Source organism: Lycorma delicatula, chromosome 4, assembly GCF_047948215.1.
Source record: "Lycorma delicatula isolate Av1 chromosome 4, ASM4794821v1, whole genome shotgun sequence".
Lineage (NCBI taxonomy): Eukaryota > Metazoa > Arthropoda > Insecta > Hemiptera > Fulgoridae > Lycorma > Lycorma delicatula.
This window is the reverse complement of record NC_134458.1, coordinates 7,736,686-7,755,575: the sequence shown is the minus strand read 5'-3', so window position 1 is coordinate 7,755,575 and position 18,890 is coordinate 7,736,686. Positions and strand designations below refer to the sequence as shown.

Sequence of the window (18,890 nt, the reverse complement as noted above, 5' to 3'; positions counted from 1 at the left end):
TATCAGTTAATTATAGAATTATCTATAAGAGTTGGAATGGAAGTGAGATTGCTGTGAATCTGCTCTGCTGAAGTCTTCAGTTATTTCCTGCATAGCCAGTCACAAGTAATGCACCAAGATTGAGTATGTTATAGGCTCTAGGTTCTACTGCTGTGCAAGTCCTGGACTATAGATCTAGGTTAAATATTTAGAGTAGTCCTCAAACCCCAGACAAGGTCTTAGTACCTACAGCATACTCAACTGTTTCTACCTTGGATGTCATAATATGAAGACTAATTACTAGCAGAAGATGACTGTCATACCTTTTAATTTTTCAGGTCCCCTTACTGCAGACTCTGCTTCTAATATAGAAAGCACAAAGGCTTCTTTTTTTGCTCCTTGCAAACTAATTGGAACTTGAACAGTAAATGGAGCTTACAGAAATTGTTTGGTTGCTCAAAGAAAGAAATTTCAGAGAGCAAGAGTTTAAGATGAAGGAAAACAGTAGGATCATACTCAAGAGCAAATGATGCAATGCATGGTCGCTTCTGAATGTTTACAAAACTAAATTCAGCTCTAAAGATTCAAAACAGTGAGAGTACAAACTTAAAATTGTTTCATATGCATTTTTCTTTCAGTTTTTTTATGGTGACACAACTACTGAAGCCGCAAGTGTAATTTCATTCTTAATATGTGAACTAGAAAGAATCTAATCAGCTCTTGTAATTACTGCATCTCAATCTAAATTAGAATATATAAATCTAAATTATCAATATAATTAGAATATTTTAAATTACAAGCTAAAAATTAAATGTTAAAACATAAAAAGTCACAACATTTTTTTTTTTTTTAATTCTTAAATCAATTCTTTTGTGACTTTTGAACCAAATAGCAGGTTAAAATAATAATAATAATAATGATAATGGCAGTGACAACGACAACAATACCAATAAAAATAAATGAAGTACGTTTTTACTATTAATTTATGACTACCTTTAACATTTTAATGTGTAATTTCAAATTAATTAGTTTCATTTTTATTATATATATATATATATATATATATATTCAAATTTTGAATTTTATTTTTTTGTTTTATATGTTGATACTAACAGGATGAAAATGAATACAAAAATACCATATTTTCTCACCGACGATAGCATACTTTTTTTCTTAAAAATCAATGTGAAATTATGTATGTTTGTGTATTATATGCAGAGATTTTCAAAAAGTGACCTACATCCTTACTATAACACAAAATGTGGTGTAGTACAGTAATATGGCTTTGTTTAAACAAGCCATCTTGATGCAAAGGAAATTTATTCTGCCACAAAATTAAGAGTCACATTCATTATTAATGCTATAATTAGCTGTTCACTCAGTCATCCTGTAAGAAACTGTAGATAACATTTGTTAACGATTCATCCTTTGTTCCTACATTTTTAGCTGCAGCAAAAGACAGTATAATTTTCATTTTAATTAAGTAAAGACTGAATACATCTTTAGTTTATACCTTACATAAGTTAGTAAAAACGAGCTCTGTAAACTGTTTAATTTCCTTTACTGTTAACAAAAAATTAAAAGTTATTTGCAAAGCTGAGGAAATAAGAAATTGCGTAGCAGATCATAAATTTGACATTATGGAATCATGTATAAGAAACTGGAGAAAGAAAAATGGTAATAAGAACAGAAGAGCATTTCATACCAGAAAATTGAAATTTCCACAAGTAGAAGAATATTTGTTCTCTTACATTCAAGACAAGCACTGGCAAAAATTTTTATCACAGAAATGGCACAATTAAAGTCTATACAAATAGTGATTGAACTGCAAATACTTGAAAATTTTAATGCAAATTGAGAATGGCTACATCACTATGAACAGGCACACATTATCTATAAGAAAACCCAGGTCTATTTACCAACATTTGCTATAAGAAAAACTATTGGCCTTTCAGAGACTTGTAACTCAATTATACGAAGAAAAATAGTTATTTTAATGGGGTAAATAAGAAATTGCTCAAACCCACTTTACTTCAACATGCAATGAACAGTCAGGGATAAAACTGTTTATGTACACACCTGCAATTATAAGAAACAGCATACTGACAGTACTTACAGGTGGCAAAAATCTTCTGTCATTAATTATATTAGAAAGAAAGTCCTTCCAAAAGATGAAGAATTATCAGCTGGTATAATTGTTAGATGCTGAGATGGACAACAGTAATATTAGACTGGGTAAGATGTGTGTGTGTGTGTGTGTATGCGCGTGTGCACATGCACACATGTGAAAACATCATCTCCGTCCTTTTTTAGAATTGAAAAATATGTTATTAATGATGAACAGTTTCCACGCATCCCAACCCCATAGGGAAAGACACCCGCCTTGTGACGCTTCCAGTCACCACACCCTCCCCCCATTCCAAGCCCACAGTTTCCAGCAGAAGTAATGAATGAAGTAAGAAAAGTTTTTGAGAAGGCAAAATAAAGAAAATTTGTATTCTTGATGGAATGACATCTTTACTTCAGCCTTGAAATTTATTTGAATCAGTCTTTTAAAGCTCATTTAAAACATTTTTACTCCAAGTGGATGGCAACTACAGTCCATGAAACAACTCCTACAGGAAGATTGAAAAGTCTACCCTCATTTTAGTATGTGATTGAATTTTGGTTGCACAAGACCTTATTCCAAACAATATGATTATGAAAATCTTCAAGAATGCTTTATTTATAATAGGCTTGAAAGAAATGAAGATTGTGCTGTGTGGGTTGAAAATCAAGTCCCTTCTGAAGAAGATTCAAACAGTAATAAAGATGAAAACAAATAAGACGTCCTTCTTCAGATTTATTAGTGTTTTAATTAGTTCCAAAGATAATGATGTGTAACAGTAGGCTTGTATTTTTTTGTTTCAAACAGATCTCCATAAAACATTTTGTCACTCTATTTAAATATCTACCATGTGTGTTTCTATATGTTACAAATTTGAACTTTTATAGACAAATGTGTGTGTATGGGGTTATCAGTCACCATATTTACTATAAAAGTAGTTCTTAAAAACAATTTTAAATTTTATTTTAATCAAAATTAACTGAAATTTACAAATAAATTTATGCATTAGTTTTCTTCCATTACATTTCTTTCTTACGTTAATCATATTTTTAGGTGTCATCTTACATAGCAATAGTACGCTAGCAATGTATTAATTAAAATTAAGTTGCATTAATTGTCAACCATCAAGTATTGTAAAATATTTATTAAAGAGATTCTAAATTTACAAAGTTCTGTACAACCAGAATAAAGTAAACTGAATTCTACTCTATTTTACTTTGACAACAGAACTGAACATTAAGATATTAAAAAAGAGCACTCACAAGAAAAACAGTAATAACTCGCTCACAAAAGAACAATTTGACATGGATAAAGATTATTAGTTAATATGTTGGAAAACTGCAAATTACCCAAATCTAGCTTTAGTTCATAGTACAGAAATTTATAAGATCACAGTGAAGAAGGCCTAAAAGTAATGCTTAGTATAAACATTACAAACACAGATAAGTTATATAAAAATTGGATGAAAAACAGTAAAGTAATTATGAACAATGGAATATTTATTTGTAAATACAATAAAAAAACAAAATAAACAGAATGCATTATATAATATTTATTTATTTATAATACAATTAATCATATAATTCATCATTCTGACTTTTTTCCTAGTATTCAGTGAAAAACATGATTACTATGTACATATTTGAGGGTAAAGAGTGTATAATTTGCTATACCAACAACTGAATTAAATTTTGATAATGATGATGAATGAGGCATAGAATAGCAATATCCTAATTGTTAGAGTAAAATGTATTCTACAATATTTACAATAAAAGACCTAAGAACTGGGACCTTAAATAAGATGGTGAAATAACATATATCATAACTGTAAAACCCTGCTTAGTTTTGAGATCAGTTATATTATACATTATCAAAGATAATTCCCAAAAATTTACTTAATTTTTTTTAATAAAACATATTAGGCAAAAAGATCTGATAGCTGTTATTCTTGTGATTTTGAGATCAATAACAATTACGTGGAATAATCATGCTTATTTTTCAGTAAGAAATTATCTTTTTACAATCATGACATTAAATAAAATTATTTTCTCACAATTTTTTTTTTATAATTCTTAATTAACAATACCTTATTTCTTAACATAAACAAATCTGGTAACTTTCCACCAACCACAGAGTATTTCATCATAACACAAACTACACTTATTTCAGCCACTTTTTTGAAGAGTTTACTTGTGTTGATTTCCTGTCAGTTCTGTACTTTTAAAAAGTCTATGAGATCATATGTGACATAAACAATACACCTTTATCTTCATCAGTTTGTTGAATTTTCAAATAAATCTAAAAAATGTTTGATCTCTTTTCTACAATAAAAAAATTTAATTAAGGAATAATATCAAATAAAATATGATAAATTCAGTTTTACTATCACTTATCAAAATTTCAAATGCTTATCCGTAAATTAAAATACCAATTCAATTTTAGAATACTTTTCAATAATGTTTTATTAATAAATATTTATAAAATAAATAAAGGATACATATGTTGCGACAGTTTGTAAATTGGTTTCATTGATTTACTCAGTTCCTCACATTTAGCCATTAACTGATACATAGACTGTAAAATAAATAAAAAATAAATAAATAAGCACTAATATAAACAACAATGCATGTATGTCAGGCGCCTAACATTGTAGGTAACCTGACGTGAATCACAAATCAATCTAAAAAATGACATAATCAAGCCCAAAAAATAATAAGCATACTATAATAGACTTACTAGGAAACGTGAGGAATTAAGTGGTTTCCCATTATCTTTTTATATAAAGCAAATGTACAGTTGCATTATCAGCACATCAGCTAGTGAAAATCAGTGATACTTAGCCCTGCACATGACACTTTCATTCTCTTCACCACAGGGACTCTCGGTATAGTGAACATCATTACTCTCAGAGAAAGTAACTCATAATATTGTCTCTTGTGCTTTACATGTCACAACCATCAAAAATAATTTAGGAAAATTAATAAAATGCACCTTATTAAAATAAAAACCCATTTTAAATAAATATACAAATACCATCCAGAAGTAAAGAGCATTCATGCACAATACTCTCACAGATGATATCTCATCAAAGATGCAAAGCCAGCAAATTTCCTGTCATATTAGCTAGACTAAGTCAAGTTTCATGCCTGAATATGTTATTACCATTTCATTAAATGTTTTAAAATATGTGAAAAAAATAAAAGATTTTGTGAAATACGAAATCTAGGTTTGTAAATGTAAGAAAGATTTGCCCTAAAGTTTATAAACAAATATGAGAAGTGTACAGTGATGAGGTTATGAATGAATCAAATGTGAGTTCATCACACTCAATGAAGGATGATCAAATATTCATAATGGAGATCATTCAGAATGACTTATAATGAAAAAACTAGAGGAAAAAAATCAACAAAAATATTCATATGAATAACTGATTCACTATTTATGAATTATAGAGTTAAATTCCTTAGATTTCAGGGATTTTCCTATACAAAATTATAAGAAAGTATCTGTGTACAAAAAAGTTTGTCTTTGGTAGGTAGCTTGACTATTCCCCAAAGACATGGAAAATTGTTTGAAAGCAGCCTTAAAATTTCTTAGCTAATAAAAACAAAATGGCAATGAATTTCTTAGTCATGTTGTTACTGATGATGAAACTAGGATTTGTAATAATACTACAGAAACTAAACACAAATCAATGTAGTGACATCAAAACTGAAGTGAATCTGTGAAATATGAACTGTAACATCAAAACTGAAAAAAGTCAAATAAATTCTGAGTACAGAGAAAATGATGGCAACTAATATTCTGAAACTGGAAACGCCTTTTATTCACTGTTTTATGCTAAGTAGAAGAGCATCAAATTCAAAAGCTTACTATGATACAATTAATCACCTGTTGGCCAAAACAAAATAAACGATGTGAACTATTGTCAAGCAGCATTATTTTCCTTCATGATAATGTTCACCTAAATTTGGCTGTAACAACTTAAATGCAGAACTAAAAAATTTGGCTGGGAAATATTTAATCACCACAGTCTTAAAGTTTAGTTAAAACTAAAAACATTTTCAGATGGTTATCACTTCTGAACTGGTGATGAGATCAAAAGAGATGTCACTAAATACTAGCAGATTTCTATAGAGACAGAATAGTAATACAGTAAAAGAGTTTAAATATAAATGGTTACTATATAGAAAAATCGAGAAATTTACTATCAAATAAATATTTCACACTTATTATTTAATTTAAATCTATTACAACCAAATTTACTTTTAGCAGGATAACACTCATAAATAAATAGTTATACACCATTTTCAGTATATCTTGATCATTTAATTTAATTCTAGTGTTACAATATTTTTAATGGCATTATATATATATTATTTTATTATTTTTATTTATTTTAAAAAGATTGAAAAGAAGCAAGGAAACCATATACAAAGAAGTTTTACTGGTATTGAATCTGGTAGTCACCAACTGGTTAACCATTATGAGGATCATACTTTGAAAAATTTATTAAAAAGTCTGATAAAAGTATACTGAAAGAGAATCTATCTATCATTGTCATCGTCATAAATAAACTGTAAATTTACTATTTTGATCTTTTACAACTATCCATGAAATTTTCATTTGATTTCATCCACTTCATTGTAGTCATAACTTTATTTTGGGGATAGGAAGTCTACCTTTACGTGATGAGACACTTCAGTAGTTACATTTATTGCGCGGATGGACAGGAAACTGAGTCCCTGAGTCAGTCATGGGCAGCCCCTACCAGATACCAAGGATGCCCTGGCTCTCAGGTCCTAATTTCCTCAGTATGGAGAACCTGGTAGGAATAAACTAAATCCACAGAACCAGTAGTGGGGAAGAAGAGACTAATATAAATGAATAGTGAGAAAGGACAATCTACACATCAGAACAGAAATCACAGTAGTTCACAGTCTTTTAAGAACCATTGATTTCTTTTAGTGTTACTTTTAACTACAACTGCAATTCCTTGAATAAGAAATAAAAATATACATACTCTTACACGAACAGAAAAACTGCAGAAAAAATTCACGAACAAATCATTTGTACTACAGTAGGCTATGACATAACTTAAAATGATATATAGAATAAATCAGGATTTAATTCTACCTTGATATTAAGATCTACAGCATCACAAGTTTTGCACACTACATCTCGATATGTTTCCAAACAATCTACGGTTAAAGCAGACACCTAAAACAAAATATCATAATCCAAATAATGGTGAAGTAAAATCTATAGCACCTAATATGTAAATATGATGTAGATGTTTGTCAGTATTACCTTATGGTAGATATTATACACCATAGCATAATATTAATGGCAAATACCATTAAGTTGTTATGACATTTGTTCATAAAACATGAACAAATGCTTTTAACTGTTAATTTTCTTACCGTTTCAAAAATTTAAATTTGTGACAATAATTCTGAAATTCAACCATAAATGAAACAGAATTATTTAAACTGAGGATGGAGTACAGTAAATAATGGAGGCTATAAATAGTGCCAAAGAAATAGTTTATTTTGGAAAATAATGGCAGATCAAAAAATAATTACATCGGAAAATAGAAATAATATTTCAGTATATTTGGATGAACAGTTTTACAGAACTTCTGAACTGAACCAACCACAAAAGATGCTAATAGCACAATAATCACATTAAAACAATTTACGGAAACACTTTGCAACACTGATGATGATAAATTGTTCTCAGTCTTAGAATACAAAGGAAACAATAAACAGGAAAAGAATTAATAAATTAAAATAAAAGAGAATAATTTTTTGTTAAGAAGCAGTGAGTTTTTGAAAACTGGTCTTTTAGTTTTACATTGCAATTAATTCACAAATATAGAGTGTAATGTTTTATCAGTAATGAATTAACAAAATTTTAAGTAAACACATTATGGGATATATATATTAAGTACACACATTATACAAAAGAATATTGTATGTAGCCAGTCTTTCCAGTCCTGTGTTCTCATTTGCCCTTTCACCATACAATTTACTTAAAAAAATTTCATATATTTTCTTAAAATTGTCTAACCAACTATTGCTGTCCTTACGCCCTTTGTGCTGTATTGATAGTGTATATTGATAAATTTTCTCTTTCAATAAAGGGCCTCTGATATTAACATTCTTATTGCTGCATTGTTTAAACCATTTCATCAAATGATCTTAATATTAGAAAGTTCAGTTGTTTTTATTCTTTTTCTATTAATTATCAGAATTTGCTCAAGCAGTATAAACTCTCATTCATTCTTTAGAATTATAGAGTTACCGGGTGGAATTCCAAATTCTTTGGCAATATCTTTTTTCTCTGACATTTTATCTTTTCAATAATTTCAAACTTTTCAACTATTAAACTTTCTTAAGTCTGACTTGAACTCATTTCAATGACATGTCCTTTTAATAACATAACAAAAAAAGGGACAGTAGGATAAAAATAATGAATAATCCTATCCATAATATTACACTGTATTAAATATTGGATGGTATGGAGAGAAAAAATTGAAACAAAATATGGTATAGCTAGTCCAAGCCAAATTGGCACAGATCTGATGAACAGCATAGCTGTATATCTTGCTGCCTAATGAGCATGGATTTATTTAATAAATTCACATCTTATATTTATTAGTTACTTATTTAATCGTTCGGTTATTATAGTAAATAATAACCGAACAATGTGTCATTCTAAACATTCAAATGAAAACTTAAATCTCTTTATATAAATCATTCCCGATTCATTCAGAGACTAACTTGTTTTTGTAAATGATTCCATTCTAATTTATACTGTATTTGCAGTTAATTATGTATGTCCAAAGAGTATAAGGTTATTGTCTAATTATAGCGTTCTTTGGGTTTCAATTCTTGAAAGTAGTTGAAGTCTTAAGAAAAATTTTAAAAGTAATTTATTCACGTTAAATTACTAAATTTTTGTCGGGTCTATTCTTATGGTAGCAAATTGATTTTATTATTTTGCATATTAAGACTAATTTACATGGAAAAGGCATTCACCACCAAGGGAAAAAATTATACACAACATTTTTTAATTACATGGCAGGAGAAGCTGCAGTTGGAATGTTTGTTAGTGACCCCAAAAAAGTTGTAGAAAGTGTTGCATCCACCACAGGAAATTAAAAAAGAACAGTTTAACAAATTACTGGTAAAATAGCTTCGGAAAAAGATTCATTTCTCTTCGCAAAGTAATGGGGTGCTCATGTTTGCACCCCACTCTTTAGGCCATTCATCACACATAAGAAAAAATTGACAAAACCATCAAATTTTTAATTTGAAGCTATGACTTTCACATAATCTTACATCATATCATCATCAAAGCTTGTTGTCAATTCCATTCTGAGATACCATCCTAAAATTATCTTTATCTTTTAGCGCATTTAATTTAAGTACTGTTTTAAAAACTTTTTACATATTTTTTATTTTCAACTTTTTAGTGCTTTTAATATAAGACTGGTTTTAAAAAGTTTTTTATATTTTTTATTTTCTACTTTTTAGTCTTCATAAGTTTATACTTTACAACTGCACTAGCGCACAGGTTTGAGCATATTTAGTGAAAGATCGGATTGGTACGTTTTACGATGGGTGAGTGCAATCAAAATATAAGGTTAAACGATAAGGTTAATCTCTGGATAACCAAGATCCAATCGATCTAAAGTGTAACTGATGTGTTAATCAGTTAGCAATCGACCTGTTGACACATATGCCGTTTGAATCGTAAATATCGGATGAACGTTTGCAGAGATATTACAATAGCACCCCATTGCACCCCCTCCCCAAATTTCGAACAGTGCCCCAGGAGGACTTAAAATATTATCATCAGACGGGTACCACTGGGAGCAGACAGAAGCATGTTGGGGGGGTCGAAAAAGTTTTTCAGGGCACTAGGACCAACTGTTTTCAAGATATTAACGATTTTCATCTGAAAATTAAAATCCGGTTAAAAAGTACTAAATTTTCCCAAAAATTTGGTTGCTACTGTACAGAATTTCTAGTAGCAACTGTATACCCTAATATATATCTCACCTAAAATTTCTTTCACTAAGAAAATATGCATGTAAACAAGATGATTGCATAAGTTCAAGGGGTATTTTTTCCACTTAGCAACTTAGAGACAGCTTAGCAACTTGAAAATGTTACTAAACTGTGTTGTCATCAGGAGCAAACCTGTACGCTAAATTTCAGAGCGATTGGAAAACGGGAAGTGCTTCAAAATTTGACTGAAAAGTTCCATACTGTAAATGAGGTTGCTTAAGTTCAAGGGGCATTTTTTTCACCTAGCAACTTAGGGGACTCTTAGCAACTTAATAACGTTGCTAAAATATGCTGTCATCAGGAGCAAACCTGTAGTCAAAATTTCAAAGTGAATGAATAAAGGAAGTGCTTCGAAATTCGACTGAAAGGTTCCATACCATGAATCTCACATACATAGTCCAAGTTAATATAAGAGTGGTAAAAATAAGTTAGCTAAATATTTGTGTATTGTTTTATTCAGTGATAAATTTATTTTTATTTTTTTTAATATAAATATAACACTAAAAATAATTAAAAAATTTATGATGTGAATTTGTTTATTGATTGGAATAAACATTAGTATAAAAAAAACAATTAAAAAAACAAAATTTACACCATAGATTAGTATTAAAAAAACTGATGTGGACACCATATGACTTCCTTGTACACCTATTAAATTACATATACACAAATTTTGCTGCACTTCACTAAACTTATTTCATTTGAAAGTGAGATACGATCCTCCAATTCTTTAATAAAGTTGAGAGTTACACAATTGCTGAAATATTAGTTTTTATTAACATCAAATATTTATATAATTATTAATTCAACAATCTTACATGAAATATTAGGATACAGTAAAAGTCCCTATATTAATCATATTACTAGATCAGTATTATTCGTATCTTAGTGAGTTGCTGATTAACAAAAGTTTCAGATTTCCGGTATGTCGTATAAATAAAAGTTAATAATAATTAAACTATTCTGTTTAGTGAACTCCTGAATACTGGTTACAAATATTAATTTCGACCTTACGGTGTAAAATACTCAGTTTTTATTATTGGATTATTTGGTAAATAATCAAAAATGAAAAAGAAACAATCATAAAGAAAAATGAAAGATAACATGAAGAAATATATCTCAAAAAAACAAGATGAACAAGAAAAGGAAGACAATGTTAAGCACAAAGGAAGAATAAAAAAATTAAGAGAAGATGATAAATATAAAGAGAAAGAAAGTGTTAAAATCAAAGAAAGAATAAAAAGGAAGAAAATGTTACGAACCAAATAAAAAAAAAAAAAAACAGGAAGAAAATGTTGTAAACAAAGAAAGAATAAAAACATTAAGAAAAGATGATAAATATAAAGAGGAAGAAAACATTAAGACCAAGGAAAGAATTAAAAGATTAAGAGAGGATAATGAATATAAAGAAAGAGAAAATTTGAAAACTAGAGAACGTGTACACAAGTTAAGATCAGAAGAATTCTATCAAACCAAACAGTGATTAAATGATTGGTAACAAAAAACAAATAAATGAAATGATGATCAACTCCGTCATAGAGAGAATATTGTCCAACAATATCCGAGGGCTAATGAACTAAAAGATAAGAATTTTTTGTAATTTATAAAAGATGTATGCCTCAGTGTGTACGTTGATCTTGTGAGGGTCTATTTTTCAGTCACTGTAGTTAACTTTAATATAGAAAAAATTAAACAGAAATTCCAGAATAATTAAATAAAATTAAACTAGAAAATTCAAAAATAATACGATTCTAAACCATAATTTTCAATTAATATTAAATAATCAGATGTTTCACCAACTCTATTACATATACACATATGTAATAATGTCTACTAAATTACACATAGACATTTTGAAACGTACATAAAATTTTATTTCACTAATAACTTCTGATTTTTTTTCATATTTTTTTTTTTATTGTTATTGAATAATTATTTATTGTAAAACTATTTTTACAATCACAGGTTAATAATTATTAATAAATCAATATATTTAATTAAAATTAAAAAAAAAAAGGAGATGAAGTCTGATTCCAACCAACGTGCCTTCTCTTACTCTGGAACCAATGGAACTCTTACTCTGGCTATAACTCTGGAACCAATGATATATCGTTGAAAAGCTCTCAATGAGAGCTTACTACTGCAGTTAAGAAAAAGTCCAAAATCCAAAGTTTTTGGGATTTTGGACTTTTTTAGACACTTTTGATTCAGTCGATTGCACTCAAAAGGGGAGGTGCACAACTACATGTTACAACAGTCCTAAATCCAAAATTTTAACATCCTATGGCTAATCATTACTGTGTTATGCGAGATACGTACATACATACGTACAAATAGACATCACACCAAAACTAGTCAAAAAAATTTTTTTTGGGTGAAAAACGCTTTGGCGTTTTCATCGCCCAGAATAAAATGTTATAAAATACAAGAAGTGAACTAGCTTAAAAATTAAAAAATTACATCACAGCTAAAATTTCTCTTCAAGCTAATATCACAACTGTGTAGTTTGAATTAAAACTAAGCGTAAAGATAAAATAAAATGAAGTAAAAAAAATTTAAATAGAAATTAATGAAGTCCAAGAGGAGTGTAAAAGGCCCCTTCTTCAATAACGTAGACTGAAATACTACAACTAACATAAAAACTAAAACTTACAACTAATAACAGATAAAATATTATTAAAAGCTTAAAACTAATATCATTAAAAAATGTATAACTAATATCACAGTGGGAAATAACAAGAAAATATTTAAAACTTAATAAAAATAAATTTTTTTTTTTTTTTTTGTCTTCAGTCATTTGACTGGTTTGATGCAGCTCTCCAAGATTCCCTATCTAGTGCTAGTCGTTTCATTTCAGTATACCCTCTACATCCTACATCCCTAACAATTTGTTTTAGATATTCCAAACGTGGCCTGCCTACACAATTTTTCCCTTCTACCTGTCCTTCCAAAATTAAAGCGACTATTCCAGGATGCCTTAGTATGTGGCCTATAAGTCTGTCTCTTCTTTTAACTATATTTTTCCAAATGCTTCTTCCTTCATCTATTTGCCGCAATACCTCCTCATTTGTCACTTTATCCACCCATCTGATTTTTAACATTCTCCTATAGCACCACATTTCAAAAGCTTCTAACCTTTTCTTCTCAGATACTCCGATTGTCCAAGTTTCACTTCCATATAAAGCGACACTCCAAACATACACTTTCAAAAATCTTTTCCTGACATTTAAATTAATTTTTGATGTAAACAACTTATATTTCTTACTGAAGGCTCGTTTAGCTTGTGCTATTCGGCATTTTATATCGCTCCTGCTTCGTCCATCTTTAGTAATTCTACTTCCCAAATAACAAAATTCTTCTACCTCCATAATCTTTTCTCCTCCTATTTTCACATTCAGTGGTCCATCTTTGTTATTTCTACTACATTTCATTACTTTTGTTTTGTTCTTGTTTATTTTCATGCGATAGTTCTTGCGTAGGACTTCATCTATGCCGTTCATTGTTTCTTCTAAATCCTTTTTATTCTCGGCTAGAATTACTATATCATCAGCAAATCGTAGCATCTTTATCTTTTAACCTTGTACTGTTACTCCGAATCTAAATTGTTCTTTAACATCATTAACTGCTAGTTCCATGTAAAGATTAAAAAGTAACGGAGATAGAGAACATCCTTGTCGGACTCCCTTTCTTATTATGGCTTCTTTCTTATGTTCTTCAATTGCTACTGTTGCTGTTTGGTTCCTGTACATGTTAGCAATTGTTCTTCTATCTCTGTATTTGAACCCTAATTTTTTTTAAATGCTGAACATTTTATTCCAGTCTACGTTATCGAATGCCTTTTCTAGGTCTATAAACGCCAGGTATGTCGGTTTGTTTTTCTTTAATCTTCCTTCTACTATTAATCTGAGGCCTAAAATTGCTTCCCTTGTCCCTATACTTTTCCTGAAACCAAATTGGTCTTCTCCTAACACTTCCTCCACTCTCCTCTCAATTCTTCTGTATAGAATTCTAGTTAAGATTTTTGATGCATGACTAGTTAAACTAATTGTTCTGTATTCTTCACATTTATCTGCCCCTGATTTCTTTGGTATCATTACTATAACACTTTTTTTGAAGTCTGACGGAAATTCCCCTTTTTCATAAATATTACACACCAGTTTGTATAATCTATCAATCGCCTCCTCCCCTGCACTGCGCAGTAATTCTACAGGTATTCCGTCTATTCCAGGAGCCTTTCTGCCATTTAAATCTTTTAATGCTCTCTTAAATTCAGATCTCAGTATTGTTTCTCCCATTTCATCCTCCTCAACTTCCTCTTCTTCCTCTATAAAACCATTTTCTAATTCATTTCCTCCGTATAACTCTTCAATATATTCCACCCATCTATCGACTTTACCTTTCGTATTATATATAGGTGTACCATCTTTGTTTAACACATTATTAGATTTTAATTTATGTTCCCCAAAATTTTCCTTAACTTTCCTGTATGCTCCGTCTATTTTACCAATGTTCGTTTCTCTTTCCACTTCTGAACACTTTTCTTTAATCCACTCTTCTTTCGCCAGTTTGCACTTCCTGTTTATAGCATTTCTTAATTGCCGATAGTTCCTTTTACTTTCTTCATCACTAGAATTCTTATATTTTCTACGTTCATCCATCAGCTGCAATATATCGTCTGAAACCCAAGGTTTTCTACCAGTTCTCTTTATTCCGCCTAAGTTTGCTTCTGCTGATTTAAGAATTTCCTTTTTAACATTCTCCCATTCTTCTTCTACATTTTCTATCTTATCTTTTTTACTCAGACCTCTTGCGATGTCCTCCTCAAAAATCTTCTTTACCTCCTCTTCCTCAAGCTTCTCTAAATTCCACCGATTCATCTGACACCTTTTCTTCAGGTTTTTAAACCCCAATCTACATTTCATTATCACCAAATTATGGTCGCTATCAATGTCTGCTCCAGGGTAAGTTTTGCAGTCCACGAGTTGATTTCTAAATCTTTGCTTAACCATGATATAATCTATCTGATACCTTGCAGTATCGCCTGGCTTTTTCCAAGTGTATATTCTTCTATTATGATTTTTAAATTGGGTGTTGGCAATTACTAAATTATACTTCGTGCAAAACTCTATAAGTCGGTCCCCTCTTTCATTCCTTTTGCCCAGCCCGTATTCACCCACTATATTTCCTTCCTTGCCTTTTCCAATGCTTGCAAAAATAAATAAATAAAATGTAAATAAAAAATTGAAATAAAACATTAATAAAATCTGAGAGGGGTGTAAAGGTCCCTTCTTGGATATCGAATAAAAATAATAATAAAAATCAAAATAATTAAATAAAAGAAAAACAAACACAAAATAATTCTTCAGCACTAGAAAAAAAAAAATATTACAATTTAAAATTTTTGTGTAAAATATTAACACTACGTAAAAATAGCAACACTCAAGTCTTAAACTTCCTTATTATTGCTCAGAATTTGACGACTATTTCTGTGTAATTTAAATTTACGATACAACACTGCATAACATATGCAATCCACAAGTATGTGGCGCACAGTCAAGTGGCTGTTGCATCGTACACACAGTGGTGCGGATCCTGCTGACATGAGGTACTCATGTGCGACTCTGGTATGTCCTAACTGCAATCGACACAGGATCACTTCCTCACAATGAGTTTTTCTGCATGAGTCCCATGGCAACACAAAATCAACTCAACGACTGCATTTTAGATTTCAGTGAAAAAAGATGTCTAGAGTAAAAATTTTCTAAAGCTTGAACTGCACTACACAAGTCCCTACAAATAAGGATATTTCGGTACTTAGGGTTAATGATATTCACAGCCTTATTTATAGCATATAGTTCACCAGTAAACACACTTGTAATACCAGGTAGACCAAATGTATCATTTCTATCACTGACAACAAATGCGCAACCAACGGTATCATTTTGTTTCGATCCATCAGTGTATACTGCTGTACATGAGTTTATCTTTGACAGAATATGGTGAAACATTTGCTGGAAAACAGTAGGTGGTGTTGATTCTTTATTGTACATTGTAAGGTCAAAATAAAATTTATAAGATTGATTCTCCATGGAGGATATGAGCACAGCTACATTGGAAAAGGTGTGTCCACATTTATAAGGTGCAATAGATGTCACGTATGAAGACCTGCAGGTGCAGTACAAGATGGATGGTCCTCATACCTTCCAAAATTAGGATTCCCAAGGACTGAGTCAAAAGCCAGGTGATTTGGCTGTCCTTTGAAAAGCTGGTCCCGCCTATCCCAAAGTGGCAGCTCACTGTGGTCAACAAGTAAGCTTGCAACAGGGGTTGATCTAAATGCACCTGTGGCAAGCCGAAGGAAAACATAATGTACAGCATCCAGCATTTTAAACACAGTATGACACACTGAAGAGTAGATGACACAACCATAATCTAAATGGCAACGAACTAAGGAATAATAAAATCATATCATACTTAGGGCAACACCAACTCGGTGTTGCTAACGACTTGCATCATATCTAAAAGTTCAAAATTTTTTTTAAAATTATTTGATATGATTGACCCAAGTAAGGTGGCTATCAAAAAATAAACCTAAAAACTTGACATAAGGAGAGGTAGCAATAAGCTCATTGAGAAAAACTTGTGGAATGGAAGGAACCTACAGCCGAAAACAGACCAGTAACCCTGGACCAAGCTTCAAGGCGAGATACAGTGTTCTGTAGTAGTCTCTCTGCTGTGGCTGTTGAACAGGACATAATATATATAGCAAAATCATCAACAAATAACAAACATGAATTAGGTGGCTGCACACACTCAGTAATACTGTTGAAGGCTATAGAAAATAAGGTGGCACTTAAAAAATTTCCTTGAGGTACTCCATTCTCTAAGATGATGATACTCGATAGAGAATCTCCAACATGAACATGAAAAGTTCGGTCATTTAAGAAACCTCTGATAGAAGCAAGCACATTGCCCTTGACTCCACATTCTTTGAGGGTGTATAGAATACCACATCGCCAGGCCGTATCGAATGCCTTTCAGATATCAAAGAAGATAGCAATGAGGTGCTGGCGTAGTATGAAAGCGCTTGAATGGCTGTTTCCAATGATACTAAATGGTCAATGGATGATCGTCCTTGTCGGAAACCACACTGTTCTGAAGATAAAAGGCCATGACTCCTAAGTACCATGTAATCCTGTGGTTCACCATTCTCTCCATCACTTTGCATAAAATGCTTGTCAAAGAGATAGGGCGATAGTTTGAGGGACTTCCTTTGTCTTTACCAGGTTTAAGTACTGGTACGACAATGGCTTCTGACTAGACTGAAAGGAAAACTTGTGAGGAGAATAGACTATTATAAATTCACAATAGGTGTTGTAGAGCTGTAGTCCCAAATTAGGAAGGTGTGAGAACATAAGACAAATGTTGTCAGGTCCAGGGGAGGGTGTAACATGAATTTTTAAATGCACGTGACAACACATTGAATGAAAATGGACTGTTTAATTCACCGACCGAATCACCAATGTTTAACAACAGTACTTCCATCTGTAATTTGTACCTCCGAAATTCATTACTGCATGATGAGGTGAGAGACACCCATCAGAAACAACCTGCCAAAATACTTGCCACTGTAGAAGATGATGTAAGGAGTTCTCCTTCATGAACGAGTCCAAGAATAGATTGTTTTGGTTTAGCCGCAGATTCTACAAATCTTTTCCACACAGTAGACATGGGAGTATTGCCTGAGATGGTGTCCACATAATACCTCTATGACTTCCTCCTAGCATCTAAGAATACCCAACAACATACCACTCTAGCCTTATGATACAAATCTAGGTGTTCATTGGTAGGCCTACGGTTAAATTTACATACTGCTTGTCATCGATTGCTAATAGCGTTTTGGCAATCAGCATTCCACTAAGGAACGGAAAGATGTTTTGGGTTTCCCGATGTTTGTGGGATATATCTATCAGCATTGTCAAGTATCAGAGACGTAAAAGAGGTAAGTTCACCAAGGGCGTCTTCACCATCGTCATACTGTGATGGCTTTACAGTAACTGTTCAATCTGCCTTTACAACAATCAATCTCCATGGTCTTTTATTCATCTTGCAGTCGACACCAAAAGCTATAGCAATTGGCCTGTGGTCACTACCATGAAGATCGTCACAAGCAGAACAATTAAGATGAGGGAGTAAATCTGGAGAGCAAAAGGAGAGGTCGATGTTTGAGAGTGTACCAGAAGATGAGTAAATATAAATGTGTATGACCCATCATTCAATAGACAAAGGTCCAACTCTTGTCTCATTCTGTTTATCAAATTTCCTCAAAAGGAGCAGAAAGATGAGCCCCAGGAAATATGGTGGGTATTGAAGCCTCCTATTATTAATGGGATTTGCGCGAGGAGATTTGATATCTCTACAACATTGAACTCAGAGTTCTGCAAGAGACACAAATTGCAGATGTGCAATTTAAAGGGGACTGTGATTTTTATAGCAACAGCAAGAATTAGGGTAGCTAGTTGTAGCCTTATAGTCGACACCTCATTCTGCATGAAAATAGCAACACCGCCACTCTCTCTACTATCTACAAGACAGTCGTATCTCTCACATGTATAGCCTCTGAGTGTTACCGCATCTTGCTGTAATAGATCAGTTTCTTGGAAGCACATTATTAATGGTTCATGTACACAGATAAACACTCTAACATCTTCAATTCAGGACCGAAG

The 18,890-nt window shown here is 31.4% G+C and overlaps 1 protein-coding gene across 5 annotated transcripts in view; it reads right to left on the bottom strand.

Moving 5' to 3' along the window:
* Window positions 1–3,024: 3,024 nt before the first annotated feature.
* The window catches only part of BORCS6 (BLOC-1 related complex subunit 6), a 40,583-nt gene continuing 24,717 nt past the window's right edge, over window positions 3,025–18,890 (bottom strand). For 3 of the 5 annotated variants that reach the window (XM_075362246.1, XM_075362244.1, XM_075362247.1), the window contains exons 4-6: window positions 7,223–7,306; window positions 4,584–4,660; window positions 3,025–4,407 (exon numbers count right to left, since the gene is read on the bottom strand). In XM_075362246.1, coding sequence (XP_075218361.1) covers window positions 4,359–4,407; window positions 4,584–4,660; window positions 7,223–7,306 — 210 coding nt within the window. In that variant the 3' untranslated portion in view covers window positions 3,025–4,358. Of the gene's footprint in view, window positions 4,408–4,583; window positions 4,661–7,222; window positions 7,307–18,890 lie in introns of those variants that run through there. The other 2 variants (XM_075362245.1, XR_012756016.1) reach the window with 2 other exon arrangements.